The following is a 16,726-nucleotide window of genomic DNA, read 5'->3' on the forward strand; positions in this document are numbered from 1 at the left end:
AGATTCCCTGGAACTTTTGTAATCAATGAAGACGGTGTTGCTGTCTCATAGAAGGCCTACGTGCCCTCCTCTGCCTACCAGTCAATTCAGACGATTTCTTGGACTAATTCTATTGGCACTTCAATCTTACTGCTATGATCCAAGTCAAGCAATAAACTTCTAACTGGTCTCCCTATGTCTAGGCTCAACATAGCAGTCAGAGCAATACTATTAAAACATAAACCACATCAAGCCACTTCTCTTCTCAAAACCTTGCACCGGTTCCCCATTTCACTGCACCTCCTTTCCCCCATTATTTGCTCACCTCCTACTTCTCCGCTCATTCATACAGCTCTAGCCACTTTGGTCTCCTTGTTACTTCTTCAACATGCCTGGCATTCTCCTGGCTTAGGACCTTTTCAATGGCTGTTCTTACTGCTTGGGACTCAGTATGAGTCAGCATGTTTAACTCTCTCACCTCCTTTTTATCTTTGCTAAATGTTGCCCAGACCATTCTTTGTAATTCTACAACTTTCTTCCACTGCACCCTCACCAATACTCCCAAACCCCTTTCCCCAGCTCTTTTATTTTCCAGAGTACTTGTGACGTTCTAGTGCAATCGATCTTTTTGTCATTACATACACTCACTGCTCACTGTCCGTCTTCTCCTGCTGGACAGTGAGCCCCGCGGGGCAGCACTCTTTGGTCACCAATAGGCCCAGGTACTGAGAGCAGTGGTCATCATAGAGCCGATGCTTGCTGAAAAGTGCTGTGCAAGCTCACACAGAACATGCACATCATGTCCTCGCCAGCACTGGTCCATGGTTCATCTTAGGCCCCTACCTCCAGTCAGCCTGAACTTAAAAAAAAATCCTCACCCAAAGATATGTTTTCTTTATTGAATTTTGAGAGAGAGAGAGAGAGAGAGAGAGAGAGAGAGAGAAGAGAAGAGAAGAGAAGAGAAGAGAAGAGAAGAGAAGAGAAGAGAAGAGAAGAGAAGAGAAGAGAAGAGAAGAGAAGAGAAGAGAAACATTCATCGGTTGCCTCCCATATGTGCTGCCCCAACCAGGGATTGAACTTAGGTGTGTGCCCTGACTGGGAATGGAATCCGCAACTTTTTGTCGATGGGATGATGCTCCAAAAGGGCCCCCGCCCAGGGCTTCTCCCCATACGGCTTTGTGCTTTCTCTCCCCGCATCCAAGCTCCTGTTCTTCACCTCTTCCCATGTCCCACAAAGCCTTTTCGGACCCCTACTTCATGGGTAAGTATCCTTCCTTTCTCAGTCCCCACGCTGAATCCTCCTTCCTTCCTTCAGGAACGGAAACCTGGCTCTGCCCTCAGGACTCTGAATCCCCTGGATGCTTTGGAAATAGAGGCTGCTCATTCTTTGTTCCTTGGCTATCGATCCTCTAATCCTCTACAGTTAAGCAAAAAGCTTTGCCCATATGAGGCTGGTACCGGCTTCTTCTCTCCGTGTAGCTGCCACCTACTGACTTGCAGGCTGCTCTCCCATTGATTGGAGCATTTGGCTCCCCGTCTTCCTCCACTGCATGGCTTATCATCCCAAGAGACTAGGACGCCCATGGGAATGACCATCCTTGGCTTCCAGCTCACTAACGGGCTCAGCCACACTGACTTTCACTCACATCATAGCACTTCAGTGCCTGACTCACGGCCAAACCCAGACCCTGTGATCACCACGATCTGCTCCGCTTTCGACATCTTCCGTCTAAATGCACCGTCCTTGAATCACGATCTCCATTACTTCCACTGTGCTGGTTCTCTGAACTCATTAAAATCCCTCTTTCCTGGGCTCCTCTGTGTGATCCTTTCTTACAGCCTTATGACAGTTCTACTTCTTGACTTCATTTGGACACCAAGACCCATCACTTCTATGAGCAGCCACTCCAATCTTCATGGATTTTTGTACTGCTTCATATGGTCTGGTTAAGTAAATTTGAAATACTGCAACCTCCCTCCCCAATAAAAACTTAATGTAAGAATGAAAGTATGAATTCCCTATATTTAAAGAATGTCAGGTACCATCTCACACCTGTCAAAATGGCTATCATCAACAAATCAACAAGTCAAAAGTGCTGGCAAGGATGTGGAGAAAAAGGAACCCTTGTGCACTGCTGGTGGGAATGCAGACTGGTGCAGCCACTGTGGAGAACAGTATGGCGTTTTCTCAAAAAATTAAAAATGGAACTCCCATTCGACCCAGTAATCCCACTTCTGGGACTATATCCCAAGAAACCAGAAACACCAATCAGAAAGGACATATGCACCCCTATGCTCATAGCAGCACAATTTACCATAGCTAAGATTTGGAAACAGCCTAAGTGCCCATCAGCAGATGAGTGGATTAAAAAACTGTGGTACATCTACACGATGGAATTCTATGCTGCTATAAAAAAGAAGGAACTCTTACCATTTGCAACAGCATGGATGGAACTGGAAAGCATTATGCTAAGCAAAATAAGCCAGTCGGAGAAAGATAAATATCACATGATCTCACTCATATGTGAGATACAATGAACAACATAAACTGATGAACAAAAATAGATCCAGAGACTAAGAAACACTGAGAGAAGGCAGGGGAGGGAGTAAGAGATCAACCAAAGGGCTTATATGCATGCATATTAGCATAACCAATGGACACAGACACTGGGGCGGTGGGGGCTTGTCCTGGGGGGCAGGAGTGGTGGGGAGGGGGTGTCAATCAGGGAAAAGGAGACATGTAATACTTTAAACAATAATAATAATTTTAAAAAAGAGAATGTCAGGAGTAAAGTCGAAGCCGGAATGTCGGGTGAACTGTAATTAGCTATTAGGCTATTGCCACATGGTGATGCCATTTTTGCTGATAAACAGAAATACCTGCCATGGCTCAGCACTGCAGGCGCCGCGCTGCTGTTCCCGCCCAGTGGAGCTCCTGTGAGTGGCTATGAGACTAACGTGCTCTTGTTTCACACACTCTGTTATTGTAACTGGAAACATTTTCACATCCTACAACAATATCTCTCAAGCCCTCATTAAGCAGTGGTTTAGGGATGGTGCTGAAAACACAGCCCCAGATGGTGACTTTGGAAGAGCTAGTTGTGATAAAACACTACAAAGAGGCCAAACGTCCACTATGATGCACTGTGCTGTTAACTTAAGACCGAGTACTTAAAACACTTAGAAGGGAATGTGGGAAAACATTAAAATATGGTAAAGGAAAAATATGGTACGATGCCGTACATTCATGCATCCCCCCAGACCGTGCCCTTTACCTTTTTCATATGAGAAAATTAGTCTTGAAGTATGCATTTACATCATGAATCTCTTCAGAAACATAGCTAACACACAATGTAGATGTCTTCTTAAAATACAATGTTCCCCACGTCCTTCATAAAAAGCTCCTCTTTCCACAGATAAACCCACGCATACAGCAAACAGGTGGTGATTATGAGCATGGACTGTGGCACCAGACTACCTGGAGATGAATCAGTTTCATAATTTTCTAGTTTTATGACTTGGGTAAATTACTTACCTTCTCAGTGCATTAGTTTGCTCAGCTGAAAAGTGAGGATGATAATGGTACCGACCCCCACTACCCTGAAGGGGTGTTGTGAGGATCGAATAAGTTAATCTATGCCAGACACTTAGGACCCCACCCCGTACTGAGTAACCACCAGGCAAGTGTTAGCCATTGCTGCAAATGCCACATCACCGCCTCACCTTCCCATCAACCCTTGATGATACTTAGAAGGATGAATTTATTTCACTGGGTTAAAAAAATAAGTGCTCCTTTATGTAAATTACTCACACTATCTGCAATGGGATGAAGATATCAGTCCTTCTTTTGCTACTTTGGGAAACTGTGAGAACCCTTCTTCATCACAGTCTGTGTATCAGTATACAGTAGAGCGGCGATATTCAGGGAGCCTTTTCTAGTCCAAGTACTGGGTAAGTGACCTGATTCTGAGTAGAGTCTGCTCAGACCCTAAGGGAGAGAGTGGTGTGTGTTTCATTTGCCAGTCCTACCTTCAGCCTGTCTTTGGGCAGAGCAACAATTCCTTGCTTGATGATTTCCAGGACCCGTTCCACCGAGAGCTCAGCTCCAGCCTGTAGCAACCTGGAGCTGAAGAAGGTGATCACCTGGAATGTAGAATGGAATTTTTTAAACAAGTAGATGTAGGAGACGTATTTTCATATGGTCTTTTCATATAGTGCCTTTCTCATATGGTCGTCAAGCTAGCCTAACTGTACGACCTGGCTTTTAACTCACTAGCCCTCCTAAATGCATCCTCTCTATAGAGTTTGATGTCTGAGTCACTGTCAGCCCCTGAATGTTCAGGGCTCATTATCCATTCTGTGAATTAAGGAGGCTCCTGAATCTGCTCTTTCTTGTGCTGCCTCACCTTGCATTTGTATTTCATTTGGAGAGCAGCACCTATAAGAAGGTGGAGAAAGAAAGCTAAACCTTACAACCTGTTAATACTGAGGCTTCATAGTAACTCTAAAAAAAATATAAAAGCGAAATAAGAAAGAAATGTGAAGCTAATGGCTAAAATGGTGTTTTGGACAGTATTTATACATTTAATTTTCCCACGACACTCATATCCTGATCACCAGGGATAATCAACAGCAAGCTATAATTACTTTTGCGCATGTCACAGCACAGCCTGAACTAAGCAGCGACATTCTGGACATAATCCTGTCCCTTAATATTTGTCACAAAACACTAAAAGAATATTATATCTTAGCAAATCATTCAGCATCACAGTGATAACAAATCAGGACATTGTAGATCCCTTGTTAATCGAGAACATCACACTTGGTTTAACCTTGCCTGCCATTTGAAGGACTGCCACACTGGCAACTGAATGGACTAATGTGGAGTTCAGTAAGGACGGCAGGGTCTGGAAATACACAAAATCTAACACGAATTTTACACTGAGCAGAGACAAAAATAGTTCTTGCCTTTACCATACTACACATCCATTACTGTTCACTGCCTCCGTTCTCTACTTTTATGAAGCCATGACATTTCTTCTCTCGTTGGGTGTGGTAACCCTATTTTGTCCTGCTGCCTATTCAGCCAGATCATTTCATCTTATGTGTTCGATGGGAGGCATGCGTACCACTGGCTAATAGAAATTTGGCCACTTGAAAAACACTTGTCTAACTCCTTCTGCAGAAGTTAAAAGTGCTCCAAGGTTAGTCACTCCTGTCTCAGATATTCAACATTGCTGAATGTCTTAATGAAAAATATCAACTCTCAACTCCCTGTCAGCTAAAAATAACAGTGGATTCATAGTGTCCTTTCCCAATACTTTCCAAGGTTAACTTTATGAAAAAAGAAATAGTAAAGACTTGCTTAAGCCAAAATTTCAGGGGCATTTAGGAGAGGGAAGGTAAAGTGCTGAAAGGAGCAAAAAGGAGAGATGTTATTTATATCTCTACCATGGCATTTTTTTCAAAACATGTAAAAAGAGTTTAATGTTTCTGAATAAATTTCAGAATAGTGTGCCCAGCACTATTTTGGATGGCAATATTTAACAAAAAGTTGTTGGAAAGCTTGCTCATTTGGAATCTTACTTAGGTTTATCCAAGTGAATGTTGAAAGCATAGAGTTTATAATGAGAAGACCTGGATTTAGGGTCTGAGTGACTTACTAGCTAAGTGACATTGAGCCAACCTTTTTCCTTTCATGTGCTGCTTTGCTTCAATGGGATGGTTGAAAATTCAGACGAGATTGTGTATATTAAATAACTCACAAGCAAATATGTAATCAGTATCTAAGACAATGATTCTTTAGGCTTGGATTTGTGTTAAAATCACTTGGAAATCCTCTCTCAGCATCTAAGTTTTCTTATCTGGGATAATGGTTAAATATATTTTAGGATATCCATAATATATATATTAAGATGTGAGATTTTTCAAAGAATTGATATTACATAAAAATGTTAATGATCTAAATGTTAAGTAATATATATGTGTGTGTATATATATGTCTGTGCATATGTTAAGTAAAACATATATATGTGTATACATATGTCTGTGCATATAAGATATACACACACGGAATGCAACAATTGTTACAGCAGAATAGAGGGCAAATATAGTTAATGATAAGGAGATTCTATTACAGTTTTTATCAAGGTTTATTAAACTCTTTTACTTTAATACTTAAAAAAGAACCATGATAAATACCTCCATTACACTTACCAGATCAATATTTTGCATTATATCCTGAAATGAAGGATGAGTTCGGAATTGCTCAAAGAGATCTCGTTTGTAAAGCAGTGCATACACCAGGTTTGGGTTGTGGTGAAGAGAGGTTGCCAGGCAGGAATTGATGATCTCTAACATCATTCGAATCACTTCCTCGATGACATTTAAGTCTTGTGCCTGATAAAGAAAGAAAATGCCCACACAGGGTCAGTGTTTTACTCCTTGACACAGACTTAATTGGAATGAGAGCCATAAAACTTAAGAGCCATTATGAATACTTTTGTCAGGTTCTTTTCAATAAAAGCTCTATCCCAGTTCCCAGTTCCTAGCAGGGAACCTGGTGCCAGTGTGCTGCCTCCCCCTTGGCACCTCTGGTTGACTCCCGCACACAGGGATCGAGCCTGCACCCGAGGTAACATGCCCTGGACCAGAATCGAAGCCGAGACCCTTCAGTCTGTGGGTCAGTGCTCTATCCACTGGGCCAAATTCACCAGGGCTCAGATGGTATTTAAAGAAGGCTGCTATTGGATTATTTTCCATAAAGATTAAGTGAGGTAGCATTTGTAAAGCCCTTAAAACAGTGTGTAACCCATGGTAAGTACCACGTGAGAGCTTTTTAAGTATAAAAACAGATACATTCAAGTATTTTAAAGGATAAAAGTCATTTTAATTTTGGACATATTACAAAAAAAAGAACAAAAAGATAAAAATGCCTTTAGAAAGTTAATAAATTAATTCAATTATTATAACTGCAAATAACTTAGAAATCACATTTCTTAGTCTTAAATATAAGCCTCCAAATTCCATTTCTATTAATTTACAAAACTGGTCCTTTAAAAAAAGCCAAATTAGGTTCTCCAGAGGACAGTGTATAGGAAAACTGACTTACATTTATGGGATAACGAAGTTTTATAAAAAGACATGCTTTTAAAAACTAATTGTTTCCTCTGTACTGTTAAAACTAGCTTTGTCAGAAAGCAAATGTCATGGCTAACTGGTGGAAGAGCAACATGCGTGCAGAAGATTGCACTTTCTCATTCATGGTATTGTATTTTTGGAATACACAGCTTCCATTCCAGGAATGGATCCAGGTCAAACAGACTTTGTCGTCAAAAAGAACAACAACAACAACAACAACAAGAAATCCCAAACAGCCCAACCCAACACACACACACACACACACACACACACACACTTTATTGCAGAAAATCTCAAATGTAAAGACAAGGACCCTGAGAAAACGGCCCTGCTTTCTGTGGTTCTGGTGGTTTTCGTACATGTTGGTATGAACACCGAGCAAGTCCTGTGCTAAGCAGTGATTTCATGTCAAAGGGACAAGTTGGCAGTTGTGGGAGTATCTTACCCTGTCAACAGCGCTCATGGTTGCCTCATTATATAAACTTCCTTTTCCCTTTTAAGAGGGAATTTATACAGTTAAATAGTTTCAAATCATTTATTTTTAGTTTCCTTAAGAGAAGCATATGTATCTTGTTTGTATTAGTTTTGGGGGGATTCCAAAAGAGTTGTCTAAATTTCCTGTATTTTTAGCAGAAAATAAAACCTTCAACAAAATTAATGGGACGCTGCCCAAGTGGGGAAGCGGGGGAGGAAACGCACAGGCAGGCCTCTTTCTGAAGTTAATGTGCAAATGGCCTTCAAATCCAATCATCTGGTGATAGACCCGTGTTATCTTTATGTTGTTAATTCACTGGCACACACACTGAAAAGCTTTGTAACCACGCTATTTCTAGCCAGAACTGGATCTGTCCCAATGTATCGAGCTTCTTATAGCAAGAACTAGCTTTCTATTACATGCAAAATCACAGCTGAAGAATAATTCCTGTGACCAGATGAGACAATGTGTAGCCTTAATAATTCGGGGGGAAGGAGAGGGCATCAGCAGGCAGTTATGGCCCCATCGTTCTTTGGGGGGGGTGGGATGTAAAACGATGTGCTCTTTTTCTTCCTTCCGTGGACAGGTCTTGGATGTGGCCCGCACGCCTAAACTAGAACCCTGGGAAGTCTGTTATTTAAAACACCATTACTGGTGGCAGGAAGGCAAGATAATGGTGGCTGCTAGGGGTCACTGGCTAACTTTACATGTGTTTCCATACTTGGAAAAGAGCCAGAGAACTCACAAAAGAGGAATGTTCGCATTGAAATCCAACTAAGTTGCAGCCCCCAACAGTCATATCACCTTAGCAGGCGCTCACACTGGGCAGGAGGTGGGTGAAAAGAATGCCTCTGCTGTCCCCCCAGGCCCCGCCAGCAAGCAGAAGAGAGTAGGCATGCACCTGAGCCCAGAGTGTTCCAAAATTTAATAGTTTGCTTTAAGAATTAGTGTTGATTTCCTTTCTCCTTCCAAATATATTAGTGTTTCATTATAAAAAGAAATATCCTTTCACTCTATAAAAAAAGTAATATCTGAATAAAATAATTCTCTAGGAAGATGTATCTTTAAAAAAATTTGATAGTCTCCTGAGTGCCTCCCCTCGCCCCAATCTGAGCCACCAGACCCGTTCTAGTCCCAGCTTTGCCAATCAAGAGCTATGTGAGCTTCGGTAAGTCACTCAGCCTGAGCTGTAGTTTTTTATTTGCAAAAACAAGTGCTTATGAGATTTTAAAAATTCCCTCCTACTTGTAAGTCTTAGTTCCCATTAAGAATGTAGAAAATATTGAATTTAGAAAGCAAATTTTATTAGAGTAACCAAAAATGTGATTAATGTAGAAAAATCTTTAGGGTGACTTCAAACTTCAGTAAAATCCAGAATTTACTTTAGATGACCCCAGCACCTTAAATAGAGTTATTATTAGTTTAGAAGGAAAACCGCCAACAAGCTTTGAGAGTAAAAACATATAAGGTTAGCCCAGCTCAGTGAACGTCGGCCCATGAGCCAAGAGGTCACGGTTCGATTCCTGGACAAGGCACATGCCCGGGTTGTGGGCTCAATCCCCAGTGGGGGGGCATGCAGGAGACAACTGATCAATGTTTTTCTCTCTCATCAATGTTTCCACCTCTCTATCCCTCTTCCTTTCCCTCTAAAATCAATAAAAATGTATTTTAAAAAAGTAAGTTACTGTAACTCGGCTTAAAAAACACACACATACGAAGGTAAGTCTGAAAATAATCCTCTAAACCAAGGAACCTGCTGGTTCTTCTATAACTCACTGTTTTCAATGTCTGTTAATGATTTTTTTATACTGTTAATGCAAAGATGGGAAGTAATCTCTATAGCAGCGGTTCTCAACCTGTGGGTCATGACCATTGGAAAACACATATAGCATATCAGATATTTACATTACGATTTGTAACAGTAGCAAAATTACAGTTATAAAGTAGCAACGAAAATAATTTTATGGTTGGGGGTCACCACAACATGAGGAACTGTATTAAAGGGTCGCGGCATTAGGAAGGTTGAGAGCCACTGCTCTAAAGGCTTGTATGCCATGGACTCACATCAGAGACCTCTGATGCTTGGCGTCCTTTTTTCATTCTTTCCTGGGAAGAAAAGCCAGTGGTGCTAAGAACAGCAGTAAAGAATCATAGACAGGGGAGCGATAACCCTGAAATTTAAATTAAATAAAAAAGGGAAAAGGAGGTGGCTGCATGCCAGTAGAGAGAAGTTGTCGGTTGGGTCCCAGCCCCAGTTCTGCCACGGACTGGACACGTCACCTTCCGGCCTCAGCGTGCACCAAGGCGCGGGGAAAGGGCTCTCTGCAGGGGGCTCTGTGAGGGGCCCAGACTGGCTTCTGCTTGGGATGTGGAGTGCAGCGTGCCTCTCCTGCCTCCCCAGCCGGAGAAGCCAGCTAGTTCAGTGAGTTGTCAGTCTTCCTAAAGCCACCAGGGACGGAGGATGCTGCTGCAAGGCAATCAGTGCAGTGCAGTGCCCCAGGGACACGTCCCTCTAAGGAGAGAAGGACACAGCACTCCCTCACTCCTGCAGAGCACAGGAGGAAGCAGTGGTTCCACAGGCACAGGGAAGAAGAAGTCAGCTAATTTCAATGCATGCCTTTTTTAAAATACATTTTTATTGATTGCAGAGAGGAAGGGAGAGAGAGAGATGGAAACATCAATGATGACAGAGAATCACGGATTGGCTGCCTCCTGCACACGCCCTGCTGGGGATCGAGCCCACAACCCCAGCACATGCCCTTGACCGGAATTGAACCTGGGACCCTTCAGTCTACAGGTCGACACTTTATCCACTGAGCCAAACCGGCCAGGGCAGAGTTCTTAAAGACTAACGGGGTCCAGAAAGATGGAGCCGTAGCTACACTGGAGTCTGCACAAACTTAAAGTTCTTTTCCACCAGCCTCCACTAGAGAACAGCAGCTGAGGGTCAACACCATGACATGCGCGGTGTCCTAAGCATTGGGAACAGGTACCGAGCATTATAGGTAAGAAGCAGTTCTTACTCGTATTTCACCTTGGAGTTCTAACATCCTGTAAGGCAGACATGTCTCAAAAAAGCTTTTTTTTTTTTCAAAATATGTAAGAAATGTAACATTTGAAAAAGGGAACAAAAACTTACCATTTTTACTTGGAAATAATATTGCAAATATAATTGAGGGATGCTGAACCTCAATCTAGATACCAAAAATGATTTTCATGGATTCAAATCAGGAGCAATTATTCCATATATTAAAGAATCCCTGGCTTTTCAGAAAATTGGCCAGAGTGTAGAAGAGGAATTCTGTGGCACAGCAGTTAACAGCCCAGGCTCTGACCTTGATCCAGTCAAGGTCAATGGCAATGAGGGTGACTCAGTCTACTGCTATAACCTGACTGGCCTTTGAATCTTGTTCTACTATTTACTGCTTATGTGACCTTTGGAAAAATTCTAAACCTTGATTTCTTTATCACCAAAATTGTTACAGCAGAGTGGAAACAAAATAATGTCTATATAAAACACCTACCCCAATGCCTAATATGCAGTAACAGCTCGAGAAATTGTTGCTCTTACTAGTAAAAGCAATAGTAATAATGAATGAAAGTTTCCTACTAGATATTTATGTACTTGGGAGGTATATTTATATTTACTCTATCAGGCACTAAGTCAAACAATTATGTTTTCTGACTTGAATTTTTATGTCTATTTAAAGAGAAGTGCTTCCATGACATTGAAATTTAAGTTTTATAACAGGTGTGTGTATTACAATGAAATGCACTGAACTAATGGCAAGTCTTAACTCTTTTTAAAAAAATACATATTTTATTGATTTTTTTACAGAGAGGAAGGGAGAGGGATAGAGAGTTAGAAACATCGATAAGAGAGAAACATCGATCAGCTGCCTCCTGCACATTCCCCACTGGGGATGTGCCCGCAACCAAGGTACATGCCCTTGACCGGAATCGAACCTGGGACCCTTGAGTCCGCAGGCTGACGCTCTATCCACTGAGCCAAACTGGTTAGGGCAAATCTGAGCTCTTTAAGAACGTATACATTATTGTTACACTAAAACAGCTCATCTCCCTAGGAAATATGATGTTAAAAAGTATTCCAAGTCTAATGCTGAATATCTGTGACCTTTTGACTAGAGACAGTTGATTTGAAACCCACTGCATCATAATCATATTCCACATAATGACCAAAAGTTGTATTTATGGTTGCTTAATGCCTGGGACCAATGCCTACACATTTTGTCCAAACAACTGCCATTGCTCATGATTCAGTCAAGGTCAATGGCAATGAAGGTGACTCAGTCTGCTGCTACAATTAGAGCAAGGGATCACTTGAAGAAGTTGCCATGGAAACTATCGCCCAGCAATGACGATTCAAAAATTTTGAGAGGCAATCCTGTATTAAATTTGCAATTTATTTCTTGTGGCAGAAACTAATTTTAAAATGAGTTTGGAGGTCCTTAAAGTAATGGAGAATGCTTATTACAGAAAGAGTTACTAAATTAGACATCTTCAGTCTAAATGTCATTGGAGTTATATTTTCAAAAGCTTCAAATGCACCCCCAAACATATAAATAACCCAATTTTTATCTTGCTATTGTTTGTGATACAGGGTTATAAAATAAAAATGTTTCATTCATTATCATCTATTTAAAAAGTATTTTTATAGATTTCAGAGAGGAAGGGGAAGGGCGAGAGAGAGAGAAACATCAACGATGAGAGAGAATCACTGATGGGCTACCTCCTGTACATCCTACTGGGGATTAAGCCCACAACTCGGGCATGTGCCATGACCAAGAATTGAACCGTGACTTCCTAGTTCATAGGTTGATGCTCAACCACTGAGCCACACTGGCTGTGCTATCATCTATTTCTGTATTTCTATCATATGAAATCAGTTTTGGGGAATGGAACTTAGCATGTGTAACATTTATAAGGGTCTGACTTAAAATGACTCACCTTAGGATCATAGTTTAGCAACCAATGAAGTCATGAGTTAGGGCTGCCTGTCAATTTTACTATTTTGGGGGGTAAGAAAAAGATACAGAATTTATTTTGTGGATTTTTCTGAACAAAAGTTTGTAGAAACAACTATCAATATGTAAAAGAAAAATGCAATGTAGCATGAATAAAATTCTTCTTTTAAAGGCAAAAAGTTGATATTAACATAGAAATACAAAAAAAAAGCTATTAAAAGAATCTCTTCAAAATCTAGTTGGCAGGAAGGACTATAATCTCCGCCTTTTCTTTCTTCTACTGCATTCTTTATTCTACTTGTATCCATTTGGGAATAAGGAAAAGATTTTGTTACAAGAACGATATGAAAAACAATCAAAACACATTTAGGCATACATTGTAATAAGAAAACTTGCAAGCACTAGTATAAATGGCAACAAAGCTAAAATTCACTTGGTAGCCTTTTCATAAAAGTGATAGTACAAGGAAGTACTATAACGAAGATGCAGCTTTTTCTACACTATGTAGATAATTAAGTGACAATTTAATGATAATTCTCTTTGGTCAGCTGTCTTATAAGTCACAGACAGTTTTGATTTTTCTTTAGTGAAAGGAAATTCATGGTTTCCTTAAGGTCCAAAGTCAGAGTTGTTATCAGACATCCACTAGCTCATGTGGTATATGTGAATCACAGATACGAGGTGCACCAGAAAGATCACACAGGGAGGGGAGTCAGGTGAATACAAAATCTCAAATACCAAAGAACAACAAATGGCAACAAAATCAACTTTAAAATGTACAGTCATCCCTCAGTATCCAAGGGATTGGTTCCAGGATCCCTCCAACCCAGGATACCAAAATCTGTGGGTGCTCAACTCCTTCATATAAAATGATGAAGTATTTGCATATAACCTACACATATCCTTCCATATACTTTAAATTATCTCCAGATTACTTATAATACCTAATAAAATGTAAATGCTACACAAATACACTGTAGTTGTTACACTGTGTTGTTTAGGGAATAATGACAAGGGAAAAAGTCTGTACATGTTAAGTACAAACAAAGCCAATCATTGCAGGCCCAACTACATAGCACACATCAACACATTGGCTCCCCACCCCTAAATATTTCCCACCTGAGGTTGGCTGTGAAACCTGTGGGTATGGAGGGCCAGCTGTAGTTGCTTTCTTAATAAAAATGCCTCTCCAAGCAAATTTTTTAGAAAGCAGTGTTTTTTTTTCCTTGTATGTGTTTGATTTATATTTAGGAAGCATGTTGTGACATTATTTGAACTAATTTACTGGTTATTATTCAGCAGTCATTGTTAACTCTAACGCTTTGGTATGCCAACAAGCCAAATAAAAGGATGATTATAACTTTCTTAATGACTTCAACTTTATGTCAATTAAAATTTGAATAAATTGGATGAGGAAGCAGACATGTTGAGAAAAAAATACAAAAACTGAAAGACAAATAAAGACAGAGGGAGAAACTAAAAATGCATTAACTGTACAAACAAAAAATAGCTACAAAATGCCTTTTACAAAAGGTCTCAAAACAATTGCTCTCTGAATACTCCATACACTCCTAAGAGCTTTGGGAACAGCAAAAATACGAACACCCACCCAGTATTCTGTGCTCCCTGTAATTTAGGGGCCATGGTAGGTCTGGTTCAGTGTACTCCAAGGAGCTGGGTAAGTTTTTTTCTTTTTAACTCCTTCAGGTTACCAGGCTAACTGATGCATTTAAATCCTCCCCACAGCTACCATTAGCCAACACGACATCCCAGATGAAATCTGTCATGTCAAATACTGAATGACGGTGTTATGAAAAGCACTGGACGAAAGCAGTGACCAATGGACACAGTCCCTGCCTGGGTGAGGTTCAGAGTCCAGTGGGAGAGACTGTCAATTGTGGGAAATGCTGTGAAGGCAAAGGAAAGGGAGAACAGGGAGGTTCAGTAAATGCAGTGCAGACCGAGCGAGACCTGAATGAAGCAGCGCAGGAAGTAGCCTGCTGCAGACAACACATTACAATGCTTTTAAGGGTTCGGTCAGTGTCATTAGAGACTTCCAATTAAATAAGGAAAATATCAGAAGAAGAAAATGCCCAATTGTGGAATGCATAATTTATTAGCAGTTTTAGCCAATCTCTCTTGAACTACCAAAAATTAGACTATGCTTAATAGCATGAGGTGCCAATGAGCCCCTAACTTTACAGGCTAAGACTTGGAGGATAATATACTAAACTCATTTTTGAAAACGATCCCCCAAATTTTTTGTACATAAGGTTTCCTGTTCTTATTTTTCTTTTTTCTAAACTTTTGTCTTAATTTTATCAAAGTAACAAATGAGTACAATTTAAAAGTCAAGAATACTACTAGATTTGAAACAAAAAAAGGGCAGTCCTCGGGACCAATCTTTTCTTTCCCCAAACTCCCACTCCCCAGAGGCAAATATTTTAGCTACTTCCTCCTACATCTGTCTTCTTATTCTGAAATAATGTGTGTTAGTATTTTTTAATTTTTAACTCTCAACTATCTATTGACTTCTCAAAAAATGAGACTTTTCCTCTTCTAAATTAATTTTAGAATCAGCTTAAATTTTCCTAAATTTACTATACTGTGAAAGTATCCATTTTTTAAACCACCATATGAAGAAGACAACTAAAAAGAAATATATCTCTAAAGCTAAAATGCTAAAAGAAATGAAACCAAGATTTAACCGGGAACCTGAGAGTAAGATCATGACTCAAATCTGAACAGTACTTTAAGACAAATGGCAGTTAACCAAATCCTCTTGTGTCTGAACACCTTCTCTGCAAAAATGCAGGAGAGCACATAGTAATTTCTCACACTTGGTTACTAGAGTAAAATCTGAGACTACATGAGCTGGAGTGCTTCCCAGAGCACCTTCTGAGTTCAGTTAGGCCTCTCTCTTAACCGTCCCCCACGGCCATTCCTTTGACTGACACATTTACTTTGTACCTCTCAGAATATGACGACCTTAGGTGGTTGTTTTATTCCTTTTCTTTTTCTCTTTTGTTTTCTTTCCTTTCTTTACAGGAGCCTGACATTCCCAACAGGCACAGCAGTGATCCTGCTGGCGTTCTCTCTTGCTCCTGTGCTATTACATTTAATTTGTGTGCTTTTATAACTGTGTACTGACGCCCACAGGCTTTGGAACAATGGGTACCCATTCAATAAATCCAAGAAATAAGTGACTTGCTGATTGTAAGTACTTTGAAATCAGTGGACAGAAGGATCTACATAAGTAATAATAGTGAGGACAGTAGGATGGAAAATTGAAAAGAAAAAAAATCTAAAGCTTCTACAAAAGGCTAGAGTGCGCGCGTGCGCGCGCGCACACACACACACACACACACACACACACACGCACGCACGCACGCACGCTGCCATCCTTTGTTACACAGCATCCATGCTCCTCTTTTGTACTTAGTTCTCAAAACCTCTTCCTCTATATTTTTGAGAGGAAAATGACAAACATGCTAAAATACATTACACATGGTTTCAAGGAGTATTTCCTTTGAACCATGGATGGGATGGTGAGTTCAAAGCTTATTATATAATGTAAGAGACACTTACATATATCATGCAATCTAATGGAAATAATTCCAGGGCTATGATGAGGCCATTTGGAGCTTCCTATAATCTGAGTTTATGAATACACTTTGACTTTACTTCTATTCACTTGGTTTACTAAGTCTGACTTAATTTAAAATGTGAGAGACATACAGATTTCAAGAAAATTAATCAGAATATTTAGCTACTCGAGGTTTATTATTACAAATTATTAATTAAGGTACTGATATAAAACTTGCATTTTAAACAAGCTTAACTCATTAGTCCACACGCGAACTTCAGAAAGCTGGGGATGCTACAAAGCAGGAACAGGGACACAGACATATTCAAAAGTAAGAAAGGCTAAATAGAAGATTGAGAATAATTAATTTGATACCTTCTTTCCTAAACTTCAATTTAAAAAATCAAATCCCTGAAAGTATCTTTACATGATTAATCAACTACCTGTCTGTTTATACTATTCAAAAAAAAATTCCGATTTTTACATGCACAGATACCACCTCTGTTTGGCCAAAACTAGTGGGTATGTTTTAATCCTCATCTCATCCTCAATTTTCAATCC

At 40.2% G+C, this 16,726-nt stretch overlaps 1 protein-coding gene across 2 annotated transcripts in view; it reads right to left on the bottom strand.

Annotated features, from left to right (window-relative positions):
- The window catches only part of DYM (dymeclin), a 252,328-nt gene that overhangs the window by 42,778 nt on the left and 192,824 nt on the right, over positions 1-16,726 (bottom strand). For both annotated transcript variants that reach the window (XM_081097587.1, XM_081097586.1), the window contains 2 exons: positions 6,196-6,378; positions 4,009-4,122 (listed from right to left, as the gene is read on the bottom strand). In XM_081097587.1, the coding sequence (XP_080953713.1) occupies positions 4,009-4,122; positions 6,196-6,378 (297 nt within the window). The remainder of the gene's footprint in view (positions 1-4,008; positions 4,123-6,195; positions 6,379-16,726) is intronic.

The sequence above is a fragment of the Myotis nattereri genome (genome assembly GCF_964212035.1).
Source record: "Myotis nattereri genome assembly, chromosome: 8".
NCBI lineage: Eukaryota > Metazoa > Chordata > Mammalia > Chiroptera > Vespertilionidae > Myotis > Myotis nattereri.